Genomic DNA, 15,275 nt, shown 5'->3' with positions numbered 1-15,275 from the left:
ATTAATTAATTAATAATTACCGTTTAATGAACCCGGCTCGAGGAGGGGGAGCGGGAATGGGGGGAGGCTCTCAGGGGATCCCGGAGCTTGCCGCCGTTATAAACCGGGAAAAACCGCGGGGAAAATGGGGAAAAAACGGCGGAATTCGGGATCGGCGGAGTGCGCGGGGGATGCTGGGAGCGGTATGCAAATCAGGCAGCGCCGCGGCCAATGGAAATCTGTCAATTCGCGCCAGTATGTAAATGAGGCCTCGCGGGCGCTGCTGGGAGGGATATGCAAATTTACCGACCAGACCACCAATGGCGGGATCAGATATTATGCAAATGAAGCAGCGCGGCGGCCAATAGAGGACGGGCGGGTAGCTGTCAGTATGCAAATAAATCACGGCGCCAGCCAATGGAAGGCAGGCAGCCAGCTGTCAGTATGCAAATCAGCTTCGGGTTCAGCCAATAGGCGCTGGGCGCGGGCGGAGGAAGCCCCGCCCCTCGCTCTGCCCGCCGGGCGGAAGCGGCGCCAGAGAAAAAAAGGGAAAAGGCGGAAAAAGACAAAAAAAAAGCGGCGGCGGCTGAAAATGGCGGAAAATTTAAAAGGTGGCGTGAGCGGGGCGGGCCCGAGGGGTCTCCGAGGGAGCATGAGGGGGAAATCAGGGGCGGGGGGGGGCGCTCTGAGGGGACGGCGCCGCTTCCCGCGCGCGGCCGTTGGCGCCTGAGGGGACGGGGGGGGGGGAAAAAGTGGCGGGAACGCTCTGAGGGGGGGGCGGGGAGCGTGTGAGGGAAAGGGGGGGGCGCTGTCCTGTCCCCAAATTCTCCCCCTCAGTGTCCCCTCACCCACCTGGTGTCCACCCCCCGGAGTGCCCCGTGTTGTCGCTGTCGTGTGGTCGCGACAGAGCGAGCGGTGTGGGCTGGGCTGGGCTGGGCTGGGCTGGGCAGGGCAGGGCGGGCTGAGGGGGGCGGCTGTGTGAGGTGAGAGGGGGATTTGGTGTCACCTGTCCCCTCACGGCCCCCGCCTTGGTGTGTCCCCTCCCAGCGGTGACACGCCCAGGGTTTTCCATGTGGTGCCTGTCGCGACAGAGCCAGCGGTGCGGGCTGGGCTGGGCAGGGCGGGCCCGGGGGGGTCTGTGGTGTCACCTGTCCCCTCACGTTGTCCCTCGGTCTGTCCCCTTCCCCGGTGACAATCCGCAGAGTGCTCCATGTGCTGCTTGTCGCGACAGAGCCAGCGGTGTGGGCTGGGCTGGGCAGGGCGGGCCCGGGGGGGGTCTGTGGTGACACTTGTCCCCTCACGTTGTCCCCCGGTGTGTCTCTACCCTTCGGTGACATCCCCAGACTGCTCCATGTCGCGACAGAGCGAGCGGTGCGGGCCGGGCCGAGCTGGGCAGGGCGGGCCCGGGGTGGGGGCTGTGTGAGGGGAGCTGGGGGTCTGTGGTGTCACCTGTCCCCCTCACGTTGTCCCCACCGTCGGTGACAATCCGCAGAGTGCTCCGTGTGCTGCCTGTCGCCGTGGTCGCAGCTGCAGGAGCTGTGCCGGCTGCAGCGCCTGCGGTGCCGCGCCCTCGGCGTCACCCGCCGCAACCTCGCCGACTTCGAGGTGGAGCTGCTGTGCGACTACCGGCGAGTGCGGGTGAGCGCCGCGGGACCCCCGAGCAGGGACCCCCGAACTGGGCCCCCTAAAACCGGGACCCCTAAACCGGGACCCTCAAACTGGGCCCCCTAAACCGGGACCCCCGAACCGGGACCCCCGAACCGGGACCCCCAAACTGGGCCCCCTAAACCGGGACCCCCGAACCGGGACCCCCGAACCGGGACCCCCAAACTGGGCCCCCTAAACCGGGACCCCCGAACCGGGACCCCCGAACGGTAACGACCCCCAAACTGGGCCCCTAAACCGGGACCCCCGAACTGGGACCCCCGAACTGGGACCCCTAAACCGGGACCCCCGAACCGGGACCCCCAAACTGGGCCCCTTAAACCGGGACCCCCGAACCGGGACCCTCAAACTGGGCCCCCTAAACCGGGACCCCCGAACCGGGACCCCCAAACCGGGACCCCTAAACCGGGACCCCCAAACGGGATCCCCAAACTGGGCCCTTAAACCGGGACCCTCAAACTGGGCCCCCTAAACCGGACCCCCAAACTGGGCCCCTAAACTGGGACCCCGAAACCGGGACCCCAACATGGGCCCCTTAAACCGGGACCCCCAAACTGGACCCCCTAAACCGGGACCCCCGAACCGGGACCCCCGAGACCGGGACCCCCGAGCCGGGACCCTCAAACTGGGCCCCCTAAACCGGGACCCCCGAACCGGGACCCCAAACTGGGCCCCTAAACCGGGACCCCAAACTGGGCCCTTAAACCGGGACTCCCAAACCGGGACCCCGAACCAGGACCCTCAAACTGGGCCCCTAAACCGGGACCCCCGAACCGGACCCCCAAACTGGGCCCCTTAAACCGGGATCCCCGAACCGGGACCCCAAACCGGGACCCCCGAAACTGGGCCCCCTAAACCGGGACCTCTGAACCGGGACCCCAAACTGGGCCCCTAAACCGGGACCCCCAAACTGGGCCTCCTTAAACCGGGATCCCAAACCAGACCCCCAGCAGGGATCCCTCAAACTGGGCCCCCTAAACCGGGACCCCCGAACTGGGACCCCCAAACCGGGACCCCCGAACCGGGACCCCCAAACTGGGCCCCCAAACCGGAACCCCAAACGGGCCCCTCAAACGGGACCCCTGAACCGGGACCCCTGAACCGGAACCCCAAACTGGGCCCTAAACCGGGACCCTGAACAGGACCCTCAAACTGGGCCCCTAAACCGGGACCCTTAAACCAGGACCCTCGAACCGGGACCCTCAAACTGGGCCCTCAAACTGGGACCCCCAAACTGGGCCCCTAAACCGGGACCCCCAACCGGACCCCCAACTGGCCCTAAACCGGGACCCCCGAACCGGGACCCCCAACTGGGCCCCTTAAACCGAGATCACCGACCGGGACCCTCAAACTGGGCCCCTAAACCGGGACCCCTGAAACCGGGACCCCCCAAACCCGGACCCCCAAACTGGGCCCCCAAACACGGACCCTCGAACCGGGACCCTCAAACTGGGCCCCCTAAACCGGGACCCCCACCAGGACCCCCGAGCTGGGACCCCAAACTGGACCCCAAAACTGGGACTCCTGAACCGGGACCCCTAAGAAGCAGGACCTCAAACTGGGCCCCCTAAACCGGACCCCCGAACTGGGCCCCCAAAACCGGGACCCATTAAACTGGGACCCTCAAACTGGGCCCCACAGACACCGGGACCCTAACTGGGACCCCTTAAACGGGATCCCCGAACCAGGACCACTCTACCTGGGACCCCCAAACCGGACCCGCGAACCGGATCCCCAACTGGGCCCTTAAACCCGGGACCTCAAACTGGGCCCCTAAACCGGGCCCCCGAAAGGGCCCGGACCCCCAAATGGGCCCCCTAACCTGGGACCCTGACCGAGTCCCTCAATACTGGCCCCCTAAACCGGGACCCCCGAACCGGGACCCCCAAACTGGGCCCCCTAAACCGGGACCCCCAAACTGGGCCCCTTAAACCGGGACCCCCGAACCGGGACCCCCAAACTGGGCCCCCTAAACCGGGACCCCCAAACTGGGCCCCCTAAACCGGGACCCTCAAACTGGGCCCCTTAAACCGGGACCCCCGAACCGGGACCCTCAAACTGGGCCCCCTAAACCGGGACCCCCAAACTGGGCCCCCTAAACCGGGACCCCCGAACCGGGACCCTCAAACTGGGATCCCCAAACCGGGATCCCCGAACCGGGACCCCCCAGACAGCGGGACCCCCGAACCGCGACCCTCAAACTGGGCCCCTTAAACCGGGACCCTCAAACTGGGCCCCCAAACTGGGCCCCCTAAACCGGGATCTCCGAACTGGGACCCCCAAACTGGGCCCCCTAAACCGGGACCCCCGAATCAGGACCCCCAGACAGCAGGACCCCCAAACCGGGACCCTCAAACTGGGCCCCTTAAACCGGGACCCCCGAACCGGGACCCCCAAACTGGGCCCCCTAAACCGGGACCCCCGAACCGGGACCCCCAAACTGGGCCCCCTAAACCGGGACCCCTAAACCGGGACCCCCGAACCGGGACCCCCGAACCGGGACCCCCAAACTGGGCCCCTTAAACCGGGACCCCCGAACCGGGACCCCCGAACCGGGACCCTCAAACTGGGCCCCCTAAACCGGGACCCCCGAACCGGGACCCCCAAACTGGGCCCCCTAAACCGGGACCCCCGAACCGGGACCCTCAAACTGGGCCCCTTAAACCGGGACCCCCGAACCGGGACCCCCAAACTGGGCCCCCTAAACCGGGACCCCCAAACCGGGATCCCCAAACAGCGGGAACCCCTGAACCGGGACCCCACAGACACCAGGAACTCACCCAGGACTCCCAAACTGGGACCCCTAAACTGGGACCCCACAGACAGCAGGACCCTGAACTGGGACCCCCAAATGGGACCCCTCACAGACACTGGGAACCTGGCAGGGACCCCCAAACGGGACCCCACAGACAGCAGAAACTCACCCAGGACCCCCCAAACTGGGATCCCCACGGAGAGCAGGACCCCCCCAAACTGGGACCCCCAAACTGGGACCCCACAGACACCGGGAACTCACCCAGGACCCCCAAACTGGGACCCCTGAACCAGGACCCCACAGACACCGGGAACTCACCCGGGACCCCCAAACTGGGAAGTGACCCCTCAAGAACTTCTGACCCTGTTGGGCCCCAAAGGGTCTCTGGACATTGGGGTCACTCTGGGACCCCCCCCTGACCCCATGAGACCCCTGGGTGCCCCCAAACCCTGAACTCCCCCAGATTCCTGTGTCCCTCCTGAACTTATGAGACCCCACAGAACCTCTGGATATTGGGGTCACTCCAGGACCCCCCTGACCCTGCGAGACCCCAAGGGATCCCCATATTGGGGTCACTCCAGGACCCCCCAGACCTTTTGAGACCCCAGGAGTCTCTGGACATTGGGGTCACTCCAGGACCCCCCAGACCTTATGAGACCCCAGGAGTCTCTGGACATTGGGGTCACTCCAGGACCCCCCTGACCCTATTAGGCCCTACAGGACCCCCACACTGGGGTCACTCCAGGACCCCCCTGACCTTATGAGACCCCAAAGGATCCCCACATTGGGGTCACTCCAGGACCCCCCAGACCTTTTGAGACCCCCAGCATCCCCCACGTTCCTGGGTCCCTCCTGACCCTGTGAGACCCCAAAGGCTCTCCAGACATTGGGGACCCCCCTGACCCTATTAGGCCCTACAGGACCCCCACATTGGGGTCACTCCAGGACCCCCCAGACCTTATGAGACCCCAGGAGCCTCTGGACATTGGGGTCACTCCAGGACCCCCCTGACCCTGCGAGACCCCAAGGGATCCCCATATTGGGGTCACTCCAGGACCCCCCAGACCTTATGAGACCCCAGGAGCCTCTGGACATTGGGGTCACTCCAGGACCCCCCAGACCTTTTGAGACCCCCAGCATCCCCCACGTTCCTGGGTCCCTCGTGACCCTGTGAGACCCCAAAGGCTCTCCAGACATTGGGGTCACTCTAGGACCCCCCTGGCCCTATTAGACCCCCAAGGGATCCCCATATTGGGGTCACTCCAAGACCCCCCAGACCTTGTGAGACCCTCGGAGTCCCCCACATTCCTGTGTCCCTCCTGACCTTGAGAGACCCCAAAGGACCCCCAAATTGGGGTCTCTCCAGAATGCCCCAGACCCCGGGTGCCCCAAACCCTGAGCTCCCCCACATTCCCGTGTCCTTCCTGATCCTGTGAGACCCCACAGTGTCTCCGGACACTGGGGTCACTCCAGGACCCCCAGACCTTATGAGACCCCAGGATCTCTGGACATTGGGGTCACTCCATGACCCCCCTGACCCTATTAGGCCCTACAGGACCCCCACATGGGGTCACTCCAGGACCCCCTGACCTTATGAGACCCCCAGCATCCCCCAGTTCTGGGTCCTCCTGACCCTGTGAGACCCCAAAGGCTCTCCAGACATTGGGGTCACTCCAGGACCCCCCAGACCTTATGAGACCCCAGGAATCTCTGGACATTGGGGTCACTCCAGGACCCCCCTGACCCTATTAGGCCCTACAGGACCCCCCTGACCCTATTAGCCCTACAGGACCCCCACACTGGGGTCACTCCAGGACCCCCTGACCCTATTAAGCCCTACAGGACCCCCACACTGGGTCACTCCAGGACCCCCCAGACCTTATGAGACCCACAGTGTCTCTGGACATTGGGGTCACTCCAGGACCCCCCAGACCTTATGAGACCCCAGGAGTCTCTGGACATTGGGGTCACTCCAGGACCCCCCAGACCTTATGAGACCCCAAGAATCTCCGGACATTGGGTCACTCAGGACCCCCTGACCCTGCGAGACCCCCAGCATCCCCCACGTTCCTGGGTCCCTCCTGACCCTGTGAGACCCCAGGAGTCTCTGGACACTGGGGTCACTCCAGGACCCCCCTGACCTTATGAGACCCCAGGAATCTCCGGACATTGGGGTCACTCCAGAACCTTCTGAACCCCCATAGGCATCCCCACAGCCCACCCCCATACCCCAAACCCCTCATTCTCCCCCTCCACCACAGGACGAGGAGTTCTACCTGGTCAAGTGGCGCGGTTACCCCTCCTCTGCCAACACCTGGGAGCCGCGCCGCAACCTGCGCTGCCGTGGGCTGCTGCAGCAGCTGCACGCCGACCTGGCGCGGGCCCCGGGCGGGCCGGTTCGGCCCGGACCCCGCGGGCTGCCCGCCCGCGCCGTGTCCTACCTGGCGCAGAAGGCGGAGCAGCGGCGGGCGCTGCGGCGCTGGGAGCGCCACCTGAACCTCACGCGCAGCCACCGCGGCCGCATCGCCGTGGAGAACGACGTGGACCTGCACGGGCCCCCGCGCGACTTCGTCTACGTCAACGAGTACAAGGTGGGCGCCGGCGTGGCGCTGACGCCCGTGGCGGCCGGCTGCGAGTGCCAGGACTGCCTGGCCGAGGCCACGCTGGCCGGCGGCTGCTGCCCGGGCGCCTCGCGCAACAGGTTCGCCTACAACGAGGCCGGGCAGGTGCGCATCCGGGCGGGGCTGCCCATCTACGAGTGCAACTCGCGCTGCCGCTGCGGCGCCGAGTGCCCCAACCGCGTGGTGCAGCGCGGCATCCGCTACGACCTGTGCATCTTCCGCACCGGCGACGGGCGCGGCTGGGGCGTGCGCACGCTGCAGCGCATCCGCAAGAACTCCTTCGTCATGGAGTACGTGGGAGAGGTGAGTGCGACAGGTGTGGGACAGGTGTGATACAGGTGTGTGTGACACAGTACAGGTGTGATACAGGTGTGTGTGACACTGTACAGGTGTGTGTGACACAGCCCAGGTGTGATACAGGTGTGTGTGACACAGCCCAGGTGTGTGTGACACAGTACAGGTGTGTGTGACACTGTACAGGTGTGTGTGACACAGCCCAGGTGTGTGTGTGTGTGACACAGTACAGGTGTGTGTGACACAGCCCAGGTGTGTGTGACACTGTACCGGTGTGTGTGACACAGCCCAGGTGTGTGTGTGTGTTACACAATACAGGTGTGATACAGGTGTGTGTGACACAGCCCAGGTGTGTGTGTGTGACACAGCCCAGGTGTGTGTGACACAGCCCAGGTGTGTGTGTGTGACACTGTACAGGTGTGTGTTACACAGTACAGGTGTGTGTTACACAGCACAGGTGTGTGTGACACAGCCCAGGTGTGATACAGGTGTGTGTGACACTGTACAGGTGTGTGTGACACAGCCCAGGTGTGATACAGGTGTGTGTGACACAGTACAGGTGTGTGTGTGTGACAGGGCTGGGGCGTGCGCACGCTGCAGCGCATCCGCAAGAACTCCTTCGTCATGGAGTACGTGGGAGAGGTGAGCGGGACAGGTGTGGGACAGGTGTGATACAGGTGTGTGTGACACTGTACAGGTGTGTGTGACACAGCCCAAGTGTGTGTGTGTGTGACACTGTACAGGTGTGTGTACAGTACAGGTGTGATACAGGTGTGTGTGACACAGCCCAGGTGTGTGTGTGTGACACTGTACAGGTGTGTGTTACACAGCCCAGGTGTGTGTGACACAGCCCAGGTGTGTGTGACACAGCCCAGGTGTGATACAGGTGTGTGTGACACAGTACAGGTGTGTGTGACACAGCCCAGGTGTGATACAGGTGTGTGTGACACTGTACAGGTGTGTGTGTGTGTGTGTGTGTGACAGGGCTGGGGCGTGCGCACGCTGCAGAACTCCTTCATCATGGAGTACGTGGGAGAAGTGATCTCAGGTGTGGGACAGGTGTGACACGGTTCAGGTGTGTTCCCGGTGTGTGGGGTGGTTCAGGTGTGCCCTAGGTGTGACGTGGTTCAGGTGTGCCCAGGTGTGTGGGGTGGTTCAGGTGTGACATGGTGCAGGTGTGAGGCAGTACAGATGTGACACAGGTGTGTGGGGCAGGTAGAGGTGTGCCCCAGGTGTGTGGGGATGGGTCCAGGTGTGCCCCAGGTGTGTGACAGGTGTGCCCAGGTGTGTGGGATGGTTCAGGTGTGTCCCAGGTATGTGGGGATGGCTCCAGGTGTGACATGGTGCAGGTGTGAGGCAGTAGAGGTGTGTAGGGTGGTTCAGGTGTATGACAGGTGTGTGCCAGGTGTGGTACAGATGTGCCCAGGTGTGTGACAGGTGTGCCCCAGGTGTGTGCCAGGTGTGCCCAGGTGTGTGACAGGTGTGCCCAGGTGTGTGACAGGTGTGCCCAGGTGTGTGAGGATGGGTCTAGGTGTGACATGGTGCAGGTGTGAGGCAGTAGAGGTGTGTAGGGTGGTATGACAGGTGTGTGACAGGGGTGCCCAGGTGTGTGGGGGGTGGTTCTGGTGTGCCCCAGGTGTGTGGGGAGTTCCGGTGTGCCCCAGGTGTGCCCAGGTGTGTGGGGGGCTCCGGTGTGCCCAGGTGTGCCCAGGTGTGTGACAGGTGTGCCCAGGTGTGTGACAGGTGTGTCCCCGCCCCAGATCATCACCTCGGAGGAGGCGGAGCGCCGGGGACAGGTGTACGACCGCCAGGGCGCCACGTACCTGTTCGACCTGGACTACGTGGAGGACGTGTACACCGTGGACGCCGCCCACTACGGCAACATCTCGCACTTCGTCAACCACAGCGTGAGTGAGGCTCACCTGGGCACAGGTGTGGGCTCACCTGGGCTTGGGGGGGGTTTACCTGGGCACAGGTGTGGTTTACCTGCCCACCGGTGTGGTTTACCTGGGCACAGGTGTGGTTTACCTGGGCTTGGGGGGGTTTACCTGGGCACAGGTGTGGTTTACCTGCCCACAGGTGTGGTTTACCTGGGCACAGGTGTGGTTTACCTGGGCTTGGGGGGTTTACCTGCCCACCCCTGTGGTTTACCTGCCCACTGGTGTGGGCTTACCTGGGCACAGGTGTGGTTTACCTGGGCTTGGGGGGGTTTACCTGGGCACAGGTGTGGTTTACCTGCCCACCCCTGTGGGTTTACCTGGGCACAGGTGTGGTTTACCTGGGCACAGGTGTGGTTTACCTGGGCTTGGGGGGGTTTACCTGCGCACCGGTGTGGTTTACCTGGGCACAGGTGTGGTTTACCTGGGCTTGGGGGGGTTTACCTGGGCACAGGTGTGGTTTACCTGGGCACAGGTGTGGTTTACCTGGGCTTGGGGGGGTTTACCTGGGCACAGGTGTGGTTTACCTGGGCACAGGTGTGGTTTACCTGGGCTTGAGGGGGTTTACCTGCCCACCGGTGTGGTTTACCTGGGTGCAGGTGTGGTTTACCTGGGCTTGGGGGGGTTTACCTGGGCACAGGTGTGGTTTACCTGGGCACAGGTGTGGGCTTACCTGGGCTTGGGGGGGTTTACCTGGGCACAGGTGTGGGCTCACCTGGGCTTGGGGGGGTTTACCTGGGCACAGGTGTGGTTTACCTGCCCACAGGTGTGGTTTACCTGCCCACCAGTGTGGGCTTACCTGGGCTTGGGGTGCTCTTACCTCAGGTGTGGGTTTAACTTCCCACAGTGTGGTTTACCTGGGCTTGGGGGGGTTTACCCAGGCACAGGTGTGGTTTATCTGCCCACAGCTGGGCCTTTACCTGTTTAGAGGTGTGGCCTTACCTGCCTTGTGGGTGGAGCTTCCAGCACCTTTTCCCCCCAGCTGTGGGTGTGGCTCACCTGGGGGGTGTGTCTCACCTGGGGGGCGGGGCTTACCTGGGGGGTGTGGCTCACGTGCCAGGTGTGTCTCACCTGGGGGGGGGCGGGCTCACTTGTTGGGGTGTGTCTCACCTGGGGGGCGTGGCTCACATGCCAGGTGTGTCTCACCTGGGGGGCGGGGCTTACCGGGGGGGCGGGGCTCACCTGGGGGGCGTGGCTCACGTGCCAGGTGTGTCTCACCTGGGGGGTGTGTCTCACCTGGGGGGGGCGGGGCTCACCTGTTGGGGTGTGTCTCACCTGGGGGGGCGTGGCTCACGTGCCAGGTGTGTCTCACCTGGGGGGCGGGGCTCACGTGCCAGGTGTGTCTCACCTGTTGGGGTGGGTCAGGTGCTGTGGGTGTGTCTCACCTGGGGGGTGTGTCTCACCTGGGGGGGCGTGGCTCACGTGCCAGGTGTGTCTCACCTGGGGGGGGCGTGGCTCACGTGCCAGGTGTGTCTCACCTGGGGGGGCGGGGCTCACCTGTTGGGGTGTGTCTCACCTGGGGGGGGCGTGCCTCATGTGCCAGGTGTGTCTCACCTGGGGGGCGGGGCTCACCGGGGGGGCGTGGCTCACGTGCCAGGTGTGTCTCACCTGGGGGGGCGGGGCAGTGTGACCCCAACCTGCAGGTGTACAACGTGTTCATCGAGAACCTGGACCAGCGGCTGCCGCGCATCGCCCTGTTCGCCACCCGGCCCATCCGCGCCGGCGAGGAGCTCACCTTCGACTACAACATGCACGGTACCTGGCACACACCTGGCACACCTGTACCTGGCACACCTATCCATATCACACACCTGTACCTGTCACACCTGGCACACACCTGTACCTGGCACACACCTGGCACACACCTGTACCTGGCACACACCTGGCACACACCTGTATGTGTCCATATCACACACCTGTACCTGCCCTGAGACCCATCCGGGCCGGCGAGGAGCTCACCTTCGACTACAACATGCACGGTACCTGACACACACCTGTTCTTACCTGTTACACACCTGTCACACCTGACACACACCTGTCACACACCTGTCCCTGCCCTCAGGCCCATCCGGGCCAGCGAGGAGCTCACCTTCGACTACAACATGCACGGTACCTGTCCTTACCTGTCACACCTGACACACACCTGTACCTGTCACACCTGTACTTGTCACACCTATCCATATCACACACCTGTACCTGCCCTGAGACCCATCCGTGCCGGGGAGGAGCTCACCTTTGACTACAACATGCACGGTACCTGGCACACACCTGGCACACACCTGTCCTCACCTGTCACACTTGTAACACACCTGTCACATGTCACACACCTGTAAGACCTCTCTATGGTCACATCTGTACGTGTCACACCTGTCCGTGTCACACACCTGTCACACACCTGTCCATGTCACACACCTGTCACACCTGTCCGTGTCACACACCTGTCTTGCACAGAGCTCCCTCCCCTCAGCCCACCCTGCACTGTGGGGCTGGGGGAGGGGTCAGGGCCACACCTGGGTGGGTCCTGGTCACACCTGGGTGGGTTCTGGTCACACCTGGGTGGGTCCTGGTCACACCTGGGGGGGTCCTGGTCACACCTGGGTGGGTCCTGGTCACACCTGGGGTGGTCAGGGTCACACCTGGGTAGGTCCTGGGCACACCTGGGGGTTCCTGGTCACACCTGGGGGGTTCCTGGTCACACCTGGGTGGGTCCTGGTCACACCTGGGGGTTCCTGGGCACACCTGAGGGGTTCCAGGCTCTACCTGGGTAGGTCCTGGCCACACCTGGGGGGGTCCTGGCCACACCTGGGTGGGTCCTGGTCACACCTGGGGAAGTCAGGGTCACACCTGGGTAGGTCCTGGTCACACCTGGGTGGGTTCTGGTCACACCTGGGTGGGTCCTGGTCACACCTGGGGCAGTCAGGGTCACACCTGGGGGGGTCCTGGTCACACCTGGGTGGGTTCTGGCCACACCTGGGTGGGTTCTGGTCACACCTGGGGGTTCCTGGTCACACCTGGGTGGGTTCTGGTCACACCTGGGGGTTCCTGGTCACACCTGGGTGGGTTCTGGCCACACATGGGTGGGTCCTGGTCACACCTGGGGGAGTCAGGGCACACCTGGGGGGGTCCTGGGCACACCTGGGGGTTCCTGGTCATACCTGAGGGGTTCCAGGCTCTACCTGGGTAGGTCCTGGTCACACCTGGGTGGGTCCTGGTCACACCTGGGTGGGTTCTGGCCACACCTGGGTGGGTCCTGGTCACACCTGGGGGTTCCTGGTCACACCTGGGTGGGTTCTGGTCACACCTGGGTGGGTTCTGGTCACACCTGGGGGAGTCAGGGTCACACCTGGGTGGGTCCTGGTCACACCTGGGTGGGTCCTGGTCACACCTGGGTGGGTGCTGTCCATATCTGGGGGTTCTGGTCACACCTGAGTGGGTTCTGGCCACACCTGGGTGGGTCCTGGCCACACCTGGGGGGTTCCTGGTCACACCTGGGTAGGTCCTGGGCACACCTGGGTGGGTCCTGGCCACACCTGGGGGGTTCCAGGCTGTACCTGGGTGGGTTCTGGCCACACCTGGGGGTTCCTGGTCACACCTGGGGGGTTCCAGGCTCTACCTGGGTAGATCCTGGTCACACCTGGGTGGGTTCTGGTCACACCTGAGGGGGTCAGGGTCACACCTGGGTGGGTTCTGGCCACACCTGGGTGGGTCCTGGTCACACCTGGGTGGGTCCTGGCCACACCTGGGGGGTTCCTGCCCCCACCCCGCTGTTTCCTGGCCGTACCTGCCCGTGCCCAGGTGTGTCTGAGCGCACCTTTCCCTCCCCTGCCCGCAGTGGACCCCGTGGACGCCGAGAGCACCCGCATGGACTCCAACTTCGGCCTGGTGGGGGGGTCCCTGGGGGGCTCCCCCCGCGCCCGCGGCCGCATCGAGTGCAAGTGCGGGGCGGCCTCGTGCCGCAAGTACCTGTTCTGAAACACCCGGGCCACGCCCACCGCGCACCCGGGCCACGCCCCCACGGCTGCCCGCGGGGGGGGGGGCTGGGGGGGGCTCCGGGTGGGGTTTTTGGGGGGATCCAGGTGTGCTGTGAGTGCCACGCAATGACAACACCTGTGCAGTTCTTCCTTCCAAGGCCGTGCTGGGGGAATTTTGGGGGGCTCCAGGTGGGGTTTTGGGGGTCCCAGGTGGGGTTTGGGGTCCCAGGTGGGGTTTGGGGGCTCCAGGTGGGGTTTGGGGGGTCTTGGAAGGGGCTTTGGGGGATCCAGGTGGGTTTTTGGGGATCCAGGTGTGCTGTGAGTGCCACGCAATGACAACACCTGTGCAGTTCTTCCTTCCAAGGCCGTGCTGGGGGAATTTTGGGGGGCTCCAGGTGGACATTTTGGGGTGTCCAGGTGGGTTTGGGGGTGGTGGGGGTTGGGGGGTCTCTTGGGAAAGGGCTTTGGGGGCTCCAGGTGCGTTTTGGGGAATCCAGGTGTGTTTTTGGGGATCCAGGTGTGCTGTGAGTGCCACACAATGACAACACCTGTGCAGTTCTTCCTTCCAAGGCCGTGCTGGGGAATTTTGGGGGGCTCCAGGTGGGTTTTGGGGGACTCCAGGTGGGGTTTGGGTCGGGGGTTCTTGGAAGGGGCTTTGGGGGTCCAGGTGTGTTTGGGGATCCAGTGTGGGGACATGAAAGTGGTCTCCTTCACTGTGGGAGTTTTGGGGGTCCAGGGGGGGGGATCTGTGGATTTTGGGGAGGGTCTGGAGGGTTTTGGGGTCACACAAATTTCAACACCCAGACCGGGAGGATCGAGGAGAATTTTGGGGGAGTTTTGGGATATTTGAGGGAAATTTTGGGTAGGATTTTGGGCCGGATTCTGGTTTTTTTGGGAAGGATTTTGGGGGTGTTTTGGGAAGGATTTTGGGGCATTTTGGGGGTGCATTGGAAGGATTTTAGGAGGATTCTGGAGGGTTTGTGGGCAGGATTTTCGGAAGTATTTTGGTGGGGTTTTGGGCGAATTCTGGGTTTTTTGTGGAAGAATTTTGGGGGGTTTTGGGCAGGATTTTAGGAAGGATTTTGGGGGTGTTTTGGGCAGGATTGTGGGATATTTTGGACAGGATTTTGAGGGTGTTTTGGGAAGCATTTTGTAGTGGTTTTGGGCAGGATTTTGGGTGTTCCAGACAGAATTTGTGATGTTTTTGGGCAGGATTCTGGGGGTGTATTTGGAAGGATTTTGGGGGTGTTTTGGGCAGGATTGTGGGATATTTTGGACAGGATTTTGGGGGTGTTTTGGGAAGCATTTTGTAGTGGTTTTGGGCAGGATTTTGGGGTGTTTCAGACAGAATTTTGCGATGTTTTGGGCAGGATTTTGGGGGTGTTTTGGGTGGGATTTTGGGGGGGTTTGGGCAGAATTTTAGGAAGGATTTTGGGCTGGATTCTGGGTTTTTTGGGAAGGATTTTTGGGGTGTTTTGGGAAGGATTTTAGGAAGGATTCTGGGTGGTATTTGGACAGGATTTTGAGGGTGTTTTGGGAAGGATTTTGTAGTGGTTTTGGGCAGGATTTTGGGGGTGTTTTGGGTGGGATTTTGGGCAGAATTCTGGGGGCGTATTTGGAAGGATTTTGGGGGGGTTTTGGGCAGAATTTTAGGAAGTATTTTGGGTAGGATTTTGGGGGGTTTTGGGCCGGATTCTGGGTTTTTTGGGAAGGATTTTGGGGGTGTTTTGGCAGGATTTTGGGGTGTTTCAGACAGAATTTTGCGATGTTTTGGACAGGATTTTGGGGGTGTTTTGGGTGGGATTTTGGGCAGAATTCTGGGGGTGTATTTGGAAGGATTTTGGGGGGTTTTGGCAGATTTTTAGGAGGATTTTGGGCAGGATTCTATTTTTTGGAAGGATTTTGGGGGTGTTTTGGGAAGGATTTTAGGGAGGATTCTGGAGGGTTTTGGGCAGGATTTTGAAGTGTTTTGGGGCAGGATTTTGGGGGTGTTTTGGCAGGATTTTTGGAGTGTTTTTGGGCAGGATTTTGGGATATTTTGGACAGGATTTTG

At 62.6% G+C, this 15,275-nt stretch overlaps 1 protein-coding gene across 1 annotated transcript; it reads left to right on the top strand.

Moving 5' to 3' along the window:
• The first annotated feature begins 485 nt into the window (after window positions 1–485).
• On the top strand, window positions 486–13,297 carry SUV39H1 (SUV39H1 histone lysine methyltransferase). The gene is made up of 6 exons (XM_064737056.1): window positions 486–590; window positions 1,472–1,617; window positions 6,661–7,323; window positions 9,075–9,221; window positions 10,877–11,006; window positions 13,084–13,297. Exons 1-6 carry the CDS (start codon window positions 572–574, stop codon window positions 13,221–13,223), a joined length of 1,245 nt encoding a protein of 414 aa, XP_064593126.1. The 5' UTR covers window positions 486–571; the 3' UTR covers window positions 13,224–13,297.
• Window positions 13,298–15,275: the final 1,978 nt, after the last annotated feature.

Source organism: Zonotrichia leucophrys, unplaced genomic scaffold, assembly GCF_028769735.1.
Source record: "Zonotrichia leucophrys gambelii isolate GWCS_2022_RI unplaced genomic scaffold, RI_Zleu_2.0 Scaffold_34_1600103, whole genome shotgun sequence".
Lineage (NCBI taxonomy): Eukaryota > Metazoa > Chordata > Aves > Passeriformes > Passerellidae > Zonotrichia > Zonotrichia leucophrys.
The sequence above is the reverse complement of the archived record's forward strand: the minus strand, read 5'-3'. Positions and strand labels throughout refer to the sequence as shown.